Genomic DNA, 11,764 nt, shown 5'->3' on the forward strand with positions numbered 1-11,764 from the left:
TTCTGTTCATCACTTTGATATGTGTGAGCGGTGCTGTGCAGATAAAGTTGCCTGTTTGAAAGCTTCACCTTGACTCCTCTGAAGAGTCTTCCTGTTGTTCTGCTCAAATTGCTCAATCTTTCCATCTTCTGATAAAACTTTGCTCCAGGAGGTCATTGGGTTTCTGTGCGTGGATGACTGCAGATTAAATACGTGTGCTTTTGGTGCTTTATTAGGGGCACTCCTTCAGCTCAGGTTGATGTTAAAACTCACTACAGAGTGAACAAGGACACTGGTTTTCTGGTGGCTCCAGTGCACGACAGGCTTCTTGGTCATTCCAACAAATTTCCTACAGGTTGCTCGCTGTACCATCATTCCAACATGGAAAAAGAATGAACAAAGTGCATAATAACAATTCAAAAACAATCTAACATTATATCCATGATCTAAAGATTTGTGCAAGAACTACCCATGCTCTCGTACGGCACATTCTTCCTCCTTGTGTTGAACTGTGAGTGCTCACTCTTGACCTGGCTGCTTTTCCTCTGATTAAACTGATTCCACGCTGAGTTTCAGGGTGTACAGAATATATTCAGTCTGTAGAAATCAGTTTTCACGTCGCCTTTGGATTTGATTGCATTTAAAGTCTCCATGTAAGCTCCACAAGGCTGAACCAAGGATTAGATTTTTTTTTTTTCCATATATACATAAGCTTTCTTGGACAAAGGAACAGTTGTCCTGATGTATTTAAACATACATTTTTCTTCAGTAGCAGCTCCACCTGCTTGTTGTCACTCCTGCTGTGAGAAGTGTGGCTGACATTGACCCATTTGATCATTCATGCTCATCCCATTTAACCGCGTCCTCTTGAGGAACAAGCACCTTCAGCCTGATTGTTTCAAACCTTGAACAATCCAGGCTGAACGTGCATCTCAGATGTGACTACTCAATAGAGTTTCTTCAAGTGCTTTTTCAACTCTTGCTATTAGAATTGCTCTTTGTAGTTGACAACCAATTACTTGGTACACGTGAGATTGCCCTTGGCTTTGTCAGGCCTTTGTTGATTTGCATGAATTAGCCCTGAGACGACCAGTAATGTGTGAGAGGATGCGCTGAATTCACCGCCTCACTTAATTTGTACTCATTTATGCACACCTCTGCCTGTTTTTCCGATCGCACGTTGTGTTGGAGAGGGTTGCAATTTTAATCAGATTTGTACTTTAACACTTCACTTTTTATTGTTTTGTGTCTTATAATTCTGGACGTTTCCTTGGAGACCCCACTCTTCTTCTTAGCAACACCAGAGACAAAAGAGAATATATATATGAGGAAATCTGTGATTCGGACTGGAGAAGTAATCAGCTCCAGATTGGCACACAATGGCTGAGCTGTCACAGAGCCTGCGCCACGTCAGGAGCTTTACTCATCTGCAGCGTGACCGCAAGAAGGTTATCCGTGTTGAAATTTTAAAGGTTGCAAAAGGGCAAAATGTGGAACGGCTTTTGTGCAAGTGACTCATTTAGCTTGTCGCTGTGAGGCTGTTGTGGCTGCAGGGGAGATTAACTTTGTCGAAACGTCCGTTAACTCTTTTGTCCGTTCGCTTTATTTAATGCCACAGGACATACGTAAATTCACCAAACTATTCACATCGATACAACAGAGCCGACGACAACGACAGTTATGAACGGCAGTGTGAAACACAGATTGGCAGCCGACCAGGAGTTGTTGTTTCACTGCACAAGGGAGTGGCGGAGTGGGTCACTGAAATTCAACTATTTCACGACTGTTCTAAAGGGGTGAAATGGATGTGAATTTAGTCAAAATAATAACAGCTAGAAAAGAAAACACCAGAAAAGGTGGTTTTCTGTCCATGTGACTTCAAGCAAAACTGTTGGAGAGAGAGGGTATCATATCATTATCCTGATGGTTTTTTTTTAGCAGATCTGTTTTTGTTTCTTTACTTTTTTTTTTCTTTACAAAGAAGAACATTAAATCCAACAAGGAGCAGCTCAGATTTCATCACATAACTGTGGGGAGAAATAAGCAACACTATGAGCTACAATGCGCCAAAAAATGTGGCTCTGTTGGGCGTATAGGATTAATATTGTTATAATAACAGGGACATTTCTGTGTGCTGACAAAGTCAAGTCTCATGACATTTTGTGAAACAATTTATTCATATAGTGTGATACTCACACTATATAAATCTGGATCAGTAAACACTGATCAAACGTCGCTTCAAAGCAGGTGGTTTCTAAATCACCGGATTTGGTTTTCTTTAAAACGGAAAACTGTGCGTTTGATCATTTCATCTTTTGTTCTTACTGTAAATCAACAGCAGAGATAAAGCTTTATCTGTCACTTTATTCAGTTTTATAGCTAAATTGTATTCCAGAAAAATATGGCAATTTTGTGCTTGATCTACCATGTGGCAGCCCCGAGATCAGCCTGCATTTCTGTGATTAAGTTGTTTTGTGTGAATGATCCACAAAAATATATTACAGGCTGTACAGTAGATTCTGTTGACATAACAAACACTGGTTTTCCTTGAAAGTCAAAATGTATTTTCCATTTATAATGGTGTTTAAAATATAACACAGGCTAGTCACAGGTGTAACTGGAACAACACTCAAGTCTCTACCTAAATTGTCTACAAGTCATGTCAAGATAGGGAGTAAACATGTTAGTGTTAGCCTAATATTTCAGTAAAATATTAATTGAGAGGTGTGATTAAGTGAAGAAAGGGACCTACTGCAATATCAGATCATTAGCTAACCTAGCTGGTCGCTAGCTTTCTGTTGTCGCTATCCACCAGAAACCCTAGTTGGTAAAAAAAATATCTGTGGCTTTCAGGAAGAAAGATACTGCAGCACATGCAATGTGAATGAACACACTGTGCTTTTTCAGACCTTATATGTGCTGATGAAATGTTGTCTTTCGTTCACGCACTCTGCTTTAAAGCTAATAACTCTTTTAATCATTTAAATGACTTTAATGACGTATCTGACTGAAGCTCTGTCTTGGCACATATTCGTTACCTGAATCAGTACAAGGGATAAATGAAATCCTGATCAGGACATCCCTAGTGGCCATTATTATACTGCAATCATAAAACTATAAGGTCTACCATGTAGCCCATAGATCTTTGTTCAATTCTGTCCCTGATAGTAAATCAAAATCCTATATTATTTTAGGCCAATTTTTGAGGTCTTTTTGTTTGTCAGCTGTTAATAGTGGTGACAAATGCAATATTTAGATGTCCATTTAAGCTTTTTATCAGTTTGTATGTCCGCAACATGCTGCTTTAATGTTTGTAGGGAAGCATAACTTGTTGTCAGTCATCACTGGCTTGCAAAAAGAAAAAGATTGGTAATGACATTTCCGCTGGTGATGCCAATTAGCTTTAAATACGTTAGCTGGGCATTTCTTTCGTAATTGAGACCAGATTGTTTCCCTCTCGCTAAGCCTACTTTTAGCTTGAGTTATCCAACTTAAATATTAAACCAGTTATTGTTTCACAAGCTGCTATGAGACCTATTTGAAATGTCAAGCACCAACAGAGGAGGATGAGATGAAAGCTGGGGAAAACAAAGAGCCTGGCTGTCTCCAAAGTTAACAAAATACACTATGTCAATAGGGCTTATTGACAAATTAGGTTTAGTTTGTTGTTCAGATATCCTCTTTATAACAAAAATAATGTAATCACAGCTTTCCCAATCGTCTAAGCAACAAAATAAATCACATATTGATGTCTTTGTGCATCACAACCGTGCTGGGAGGTGCCTCCTCCACTCTCCTTCCTCTCAGAGCCAGAGAAAGAACGTTCCGGGCGTTACGAGAAACTCGCAGAAGGAGCTCCTTCAGTCCGGCCCTGTACTCTTTTCGGATCAGGCAGTAGAGCACTGGGTTGAGACAGCTGTTGGCATGGGCGAGACACACAGTCAGCGGAAAGGCATAAGCCTGGGCGTTGTAGAAGGCCTTACTGAAGGGCACAAGGTCGAACTTGATGAGCACCCCCCACAGGGTGAGAGCCTGGTTCGGCAGCCAGCAGATGAAGAAGGACAGGACTACGATGGTGACGGAACGAGTAACTTTGGAGCGTTTGCGGTGGCGTCCTCTCTCGTGCTCCGACTTGTCCGTGCCGCTGCCGTTGCCAACCGAGCTGCCCACGATGCGCCGGCTCAGGATGAACCTCAGCAGGAGGAGGTAGCACACGGAAATGATGATCAGGGGAACTACAAAGCCTAGAAGGACCTTCTGTGTTTGGTAGAGCCCAAGCAAAACCTGGGGATCCCAGTGACCTGAGTCAGAGTCTGAAAACCGAACTAAGCAGAGCTCGTCATCTGCAGACACCTGGGAACACAACAGAACGAGAAGATGCTCGTCAAAATAGGAAGCAATTCGGGATTAAAGGTTAAGACTATAAATACATTAAGAAATCCGCTGGTGACTAAAAATCTGATCTTGGATCGACTGATGTTTCCATTCTGTCAATACACCTTACACAACTATGACCAGGACATGACATAAAGCAACACTTTTCAGTGTTGAAAGTTCTTCTTGTGAGACGAAGTCTCACAGTTAGAGGTATTTAGAAATGAAGTCAAAGGAAGAATAAGGGCTGTCAGAAGCTTCTAGACAGGAACGTCTAACATCTACTGAAGCAGGTTGGCTCTTCGTTTAGGCTGCAGCATCAGGTAAACTTCTGCTGATAACAGGAAACTAAATGTATGAAAACAAAGTTATCATTCGAAGAGTCCAATTCTGTCTGCCAGGGAACATGCTGAATCAGGAAATATTGGATTTACTTGTTCCAGTGAGCTGTTGAATTTGTGCTGCTGGAAATACCAGCCGTGTTAACCGTGCCGTTTGCCAAGATACTAAAGACTGTTTAAAATGTCAGCTCTGTGATCATTTAATCGTTGTTTTGAAACTATACTGAAATCTTGTTTAGCTGCAGGGCTGTGTAGCTCTCTACGTCATACACACAGTGTGACATCTCCTCAGGACCCAGTATAAACAAGTAATGATTACCTATAATAGGGAAAGGCTGCTTGAAGCTCTTGTATAGTTGCAATAAGCGAGTGAATAACTTAAAAATTGAACACTTAGCTTAAAATCTGAACTTTTTCTCTCAATGATGGTGTCGTCCAAAGACAAGGAACTGTTTAGTGTCCTATCCATGAAAGTTTCTTGTACAACTGCAACTGATTAATAGGTACATGTAATAAAACATCCAGTTTGATTTAAAATATATCATTTAAAGGCTGCATTTAATTCTTTTGTGAAAACATTTGATTCTCCTCATGGTGTTCTATGTTTTCTTTATTGAACATGTCTTGTTTAAATTCCTCCATTATTTTATGATTGGTGGGATTTATTATTTTGGTCAGAATTTAATAGTTAGCAGTTGTTTGAAATGAAGACAAAACCTTTTGAGGACAAACAAAAGTAGTTTAAGCTTTTAGTTATGGCTTAATTTACTTACATATTTTAATTGAATGAATTGCTTTTTCATTCAGATAAAAATGAATAAGCCATTCATAATTGAATTGAGTTGAAAATATATTTTTAAAATGTAATAAAATGTCATTAAATCTAAATAATGCATCGACTTTGAGGTTTTTAGGCCTTATCCACATTGTAATATGTTTTAAAAAAAATGAATTAATGTGCTTTGCCATTCTTATGAGTTTCTTAAAAACACAGCAATTCTTTTTGGGGAAAGGTGAGAAACATGCTTGGTGTGGCCTCTGACATGCTCAGGGTCAAGGGTCAGATTAGAGGTGAGGTTTTGGCTTTATCATTATTGATTTCCAGATAATTTAAAGTCTCGTCCTGTTTTTGAATTGATTTTGTAAACTGAATTGGCAATATATGGTGCACTTCTACAAGTGTGCAAAGGACTTATTGGGATGTGCTGTGGTTCTTTTTTGTAGTTTCTTTTTTCTGTTACCGATACCTTCTCCACCAAAACCTGCAGACACTATTGTAAGTTTTCGATATACTGCTTGCAGGGCTGACCCAAGGTTTATGGGGCCTTACGGAGAATATTATTTAGGCTCCCCTCCTCCTGTTAGTTAAGAACATCAGCACCACTAGCAGTGTTTTGAAGCAGATTTAGTGAAATCTGTGAGAGGAGGCCCAAGTTCAACTGGCTGAGCTTAAAACAAATCACTGATAATTAATTATTATTTGCTGAGATGTGAACACAAGGAGCTGAAACACAGATATTAAACTCATAGCATCCAAAGTATGGTAACATAACAATCAAACCGTGAAGATTATTCTTTGGACTTTTACAAAATAAACTTGCTAACTCCTTCTAAATGTAAAATTTGAATGTTAAAACTTAAAACATTCAATCTATGCTGAAACTGCTACATTTAATTTAGTAGTATTGTCTTTGTTAAACAAATGTTAAAATTCTGGAACTATTGTTTGCGTTATAATTCAAGCAATGATGGGGGCCTGGGGTCCCATGAGGCCTGGGTGCCCAAGAAGTTGCCTGTACCTTGGGCGGCTCTGACTGTTTTGTAACTTTGTGTTGCTGTTCATAACTTTATTTTTTTTTTCTTACTGCAAATATTCGTATTGCTAAGACTATTTAATTCTTAGTGCATCCAGACAGCTTTTTATATTAGATTTCTTCAAAAAAAATCAAAATTGCCCAAAGAAAATCGGTCACAGAAATCGGCCACGCAGTCAGTGCAATTGCGCTAACCTGAACGGTGGTGGAGTAGAAAGCGTGGGGCAGCGTGGCCACCAGAGAGACCACCCAAATGGCCGAACTGACCCACTTGGCGCGGGCCGTGGCGATCCTGGGGCTGCTCATCTTCAGGGACGTAACCAGGGAGTGGTACCGGGTCACGCTCATCGCCGTGAGGAAGAAAACGCTGGCGTACATGTTCATGGTGGTGACCGAGCTCACGATCTTGCACATGACGCGGCCGAAGGGCCAGCGGAAGTCCAGCACAGTGTCCACGGCCCAGAAGGGCAAGGTCAGGACGAACTGGAGGTCTGTGATGGTCAGGCTCATCACGAAGCAGTCGATGGCGGAGTGGTGGTGGCCCCGGCGGCGGGAGTGTAGGAGGAAGAGCGCCAGGAGGTTCCCCACCAGTCCCAGGACGCACACCACCAGGTAGACCAGAGCAATGACGACTCGCACCTGTCACAAACATAAAGTACCGTTTCAGCATCTGAACTTCTGTCATAAACTTTATTAATGCAAATACTGAGAGGCTCTGCTCTGTACACAATTACTGCCTTTTGAGTAAACCTACTGGCAGGTTGGCGCTGTCTCCATGCAGATCCAGGGAGGACTCCTTGGAGAGGATGAGAAGCCAGCAGTTGAGTGAAAGGTTAAACATCGGGAGGTTGGAGCCTGCTCCTGTCGGGCTGACCAGCTCGGATATCTCCTCCTCCTGCCCCCCGCACTCACTCAGCCCGGTGGGGGGTCCGAGGGAGCTGCTGTTGCTCTGCATGCTTGTGCAGAGAAATATAGACTCACTTTTTTTTTTTTTTTTTTTTTTTAAGAAAGGTCTCCAGCCTTCTCCTGTGTTAGAGTAACCTCCGCACAGGTGTGGAGACAAAAAATCCCCATCTTCCTCCTCCTGCTTATATGGTCTCCAAAAACTCTCCGCTCACATGTTATCGGTGCTCCAAATGGAAACTTAAGCTTTCCATAATTAAAAAAAATAAAATAAAATAAAATAAATAAGGGGGATATGAAAATGCATCAGCCTATACTGACACGATCCGTCAGCCTCTTCATCCTGAGAATGTGAAGAGCAAAGCCGCCGGACTGGATGCTTTTATAGTCGACGGGCTCTCATTCTGCCGCTGGACGGCGCACTGTGGGTGCGCACAGCTCAGTCAGCGCCGTTAACTGTTATTATCATCACAGGACCAGGGAGGGCAGGGAGAAAAGCTTCATCATCCCGCTGTTATCAATTTTTATTTTTATTTTAATTAAAAAAACAAACCAACTACTGGGCTATTTATTCTTGTTTCTTCATTATCGAAAAAGAGAAGTATTTTGTCTTTATCATCATTACTATTATTATTATTATTATTATTATTATTATTTTACACCCAGTCTTCTGTCTGTCTCACTTAGATTTTATATGACCGTGAACGTAATAACCACAACTAGTGGATCCCAGCTGACTGAACTGAACCCCTTCCACATGTTGACTGAGCTTTTTTAAAGGTTTCCTCTTGACAATGTCTTTCTTCGTTCCACTCGAGCTGTGGATCTCTTCAGCTTCTAGTTGTCTTGTGCATCTTAGTTGATTGTCTGATTATTACTCTCCTTATTAGTTTAGGCTATTTTTTTAGTTCTTTTATCATCGAATGCAACAGTGGTCTGTGACATGTTCCAAGCTGGGACATTGTTTTATAACCAAACAATGCTTTGAACATCTCCACAATTTTGTCCCTGACATATCTGCTCCATTTCTTGGTCTCCATCATGCTGTTTGTTCTCCAATGTTCTCTCCCAAAACTCTGAGACCTTCAAAGAGCAGCTGGCTTTGTACTGAGATTAAATTACCCAGAGGTCGACTCTAGATGACTGAAGGCATTGGAATTTTTTTTTAGAGTTGTTTCAACATGGAGGATTGTGAATACAAATGAAAAAGCAATGAGACAAGGAGAGACTTAAGACGCATCTAAATAATAAATTCTGTCATTATCTCACAATCAGTGGGTTCAATCATACCAATCTCTCATACATATATTAGAGAGGTTTTCCAGCCATTTAGCTGCTATTGATAACAGGCTCTCCTCCTAAACTCTTTGGACACATTTATAGTAATATGTATAATGTGTTTTTTGCTTTCATCGAATGTTTACCAAGTACCAAGTCTGCTGGAGATGTACGTTCGGCTGGTAACGTCTCCTCCTTGTGGAGCTGTTCATTTACATTCTGCAGCAGCTCTTCAAGGTGCTTAAAGGTGTCGGCTTTCATTTTCATCAGACTCTTACAGGCAATTAAGTAGTAGAGCTGGGGAAGAATCTTAAACGCAGCGCCTCTCTCTCAACTCGTTATGTTGCTGCTCAAAATGAGGGAAAATAAAAGCGAGATGATTTTCTTTGTTTGTTTTGCAAACATTGGTGCTTGGAGTTGAACTACAGCTCTTCTGTCACACCGAAGCGGACTCGCAGGCTTTTATTCGAGCAGATTTCCGCCTTCCTTCTTTGTGTCGAACAGACACTGCAATGGGCTTCCTGGCAAGGATCATAAAAGCCAGCTTGCTCTTCAGTGTTCTTGCTCGGTCGAGCACATTCTGGCAAAAACTTGTGATAAAGATGAAATCAAAATGAAGGAGGACAAGAAAAAAAAACCCTTTAAACGCCATCATTTAATTGTCACTTTAATCTATATTCGTCATCAGAAAAAGCTCAACAATGTGGACACACTTTCAGAAAGGTAAAGAGAAAACAGAATATTTTTTATTTCAATTCAGTTTTTTTTTTTCTTCCATTGTCAAACACCAATTTCTACCTCTGGCGGTAAAAGAAAAATAGAACTTTTGACAGACTATTTTCTTTTAGAAATATTCCTAGAGACTCTCCAAATTACTTCCTGAAGTTGTTCAGCTTCGACTTTAAACGTCCCCTGAAGATTGTTTTCTGAAAGTTTGCTAAATGCAGAGCCGCCACAAGATTACAAGGGTCTTATATGGGATTTGATTCTGGGGTCTTTTTCTAGCATCCACCACAGCACCGATAGTATCTACTAATCCAAGATTTACGGTTTGTTTTTTGAACCAGCTCTAGAATTTCATATTTAATGTCACCTTATCAAAAAAATACAAGACCTTTAAAGGTCACCACCCCTTTAAACTGAATGGAAAGCAGAAAATGCAAAATCACATAGCTCACTGTGTCCATTTCTCTGATGTCAAAATATTTTTGTTAAATTACAGGTTTAACTTATTAATGTTATATAGTTATGTTCAACTATTTTATGTTGTGAAATGTATTTATTCAAAAGCTCATAAACCCTCTAGATGGTCAAACTTTGCAACATTTATACCCGGAATGATCTTTTCCCACCTCTGGCCTCTTTTTTTCTCTTTCTCTCTTCTGGCAGCAGCAGCACCTCAGCTCAAAACTGATACAATCGGATTCTGTTTGAATTTCTACCCACAGATTCTGAACTTTCCATTAATACACAGGAACACATTGTTTAAAGTTGTGTGATCAATAATTCATTTCAGACTCCAGGCTGTGCAGCGTACTTGCAGTTTTGGTTTAGATTTGCTGAAATCCCTCTTTTCTTAAATTGTTAAATGCACCCTAGCAGCTCTCGCCTTGAGCCACTGCACTCGTTCTGGACTGTTACAGAAACGCTTTAGACATACTGAGATCCTGGATGCCCAGAGCACAGCAAAGCCTGATTATGGACAAAAAAACTCTTACATTTGTAAGATCTTATGTTTTTTGTTTCTCTTACTTAATTAAACACATCATTAGAAGTTAACAAAAATATCATAATTAGCTGTGCACAAATGTGAGACTCTAGACAACACACAACACACTTGGTGCAGCCTTTTTCCAAACATTTTGTCCAGTGTTCTTGGAGAATATCAAACAGTATTCAAGATGGATTATGATGGAGCTGAAGTTGAACTATTATTCACAGTTGTGAGGAGATGCTGAAAAAGAAAAATCTCCTAAATCTGTTCTTTGTGTAGCACGCACAGAGAGCCCACTCGAGATAATAACTGGGAGGACTGAGGTTTCGCTGACAGCTGATGCTAGAAGTGTTTGGTGCTTGAACATGCTCCAAGTCCTTTGGACGTGACTGCTGAACCACAAACAGTCTGCAGATGCATCTTCACAGTATCCATCACTTGTTGTAAGACGCGGGAGCTGCAAAGCAAATGTTTTCTTTCCTGTCTATTTCTGCCTGAATTTTGGCGTAAGCAGTGAAGATCATCCTCAAGCTAACATGTAAGTTGTTTTTTTTTTTTAGGGGGGGATTATGTAGTTTGACCCAGAGTAATAATAGCATAATTATCAAGTGGAAGGAAAATTATGTCATGTATTTTTGCCCCCTAACTCTGATACCACTTAACAAAATCCAGTGCAAGCAACAGTCTGCTGAATAATAACATTAACAAAAATTTGTTTTTCTTATTATACCATATATATTTTTAGATCAAATCTGAAGGTGCTACAAATTCTTAGAAACAGTAGCATAAAACTATAAATACTGTAAATACATTTACAACTTAAATTAAAATAAATGTTTTCTGCATTGTGTGTAGTTTTGTTCTGCTGTGAAGGAGTCCATGTGGAAGGCAGGGAACGTGTTGAGGTTGTAGACAGGGAGGGGCATTTCCACGGCTGCACTGATGAGTCAGAAAGGCTCGGATCTTACAGTGATAGAGAGCCATTGGAGCGAGTTTAGAGTGGGTGTTACATGTTAATATTTCTGTACTCTCATTAGGAGTCCAACTGAGTGTGTGTCAGTACTTTTTGTGAAGGCCAGTGAACCAACAGCCTTTAGGGGACGTGCAGTGTTAGTATTTAAGACCAAGGAACCCCGCAAGCAGGTCAGAGAGAAACCTTTGGAGAAATCTAAAGCAGGGTCAGTTTGTGGAGCCATATCCCGAGCACTGGCCTGCAAAGCTATCAATACTTGAAGAGCAACCTTCACTGGAAGGCAAGAAAAGAGTGAAGCTATTAGTGAAGCAGATGACTCTGGAGGAACTGCAGACAGAGACAAGAAAGAAGTCATTAGCAGTCCCAATTTAACAAGTGTGCAGAAAAC

The 11,764-nt window shown here is 40.4% G+C and overlaps 1 protein-coding gene across 1 annotated transcript; it reads right to left on the bottom strand.

The window, feature by feature from the left end:
* Positions 1-1,559: 1,559 nt before the first annotated feature.
* LOC102238372 (relaxin-3 receptor 1-like) lies at positions 1,560-7,743 on the bottom strand. Its single transcript, XM_005797159.2, has 3 exons — positions 7,263-7,743; positions 6,704-7,147; positions 1,560-4,332 (listed from the first exon to the last, which is right to left on the bottom strand). The coding sequence occupies exons 1-3, from the start codon at positions 7,461-7,463 to the stop codon at positions 3,718-3,720; spliced, it is 1,260 nt and encodes a 419-aa protein (XP_005797216.1). The 5' UTR covers positions 7,464-7,743; the 3' UTR covers positions 1,560-3,717.
* Between the last annotated feature and the right edge of the window lie 4,021 nt (positions 7,744-11,764).

This window comes from Xiphophorus maculatus, chromosome 6, assembly GCF_002775205.1.
Source record: "Xiphophorus maculatus strain JP 163 A chromosome 6, X_maculatus-5.0-male, whole genome shotgun sequence".
Taxonomy (NCBI): Eukaryota; Metazoa; Chordata; class Actinopteri; order Cyprinodontiformes; family Poeciliidae; genus Xiphophorus; species Xiphophorus maculatus.

What these genes read in the sequence shown, in the direction of transcription:
- LOC102238372 (XM_005797159.2), bottom strand. Translation starts at nt 7,463, where the DNA reads ATGCAGAGCAACAGCAGCTCCCTCGGACCCCCCACCGGGCTGAGTGAG. An exon ending in GAGACAGCGCCAACCTGCCA is followed by an intron (nt 7,148 to 7,262) that starts GTAGGTTTACTC and finishes TGTTTGTGACAG; the next exon opens with GTGCGAGTCGTCATTGCTCT. An exon ending in TCTACTCCACCACCGTTCAG is followed by an intron (nt 4,333 to 6,703) that starts GTTAGCGCAATT and finishes TTGTGTTCCCAG; the next exon opens with GTGTCTGCAGATGACGAGCT.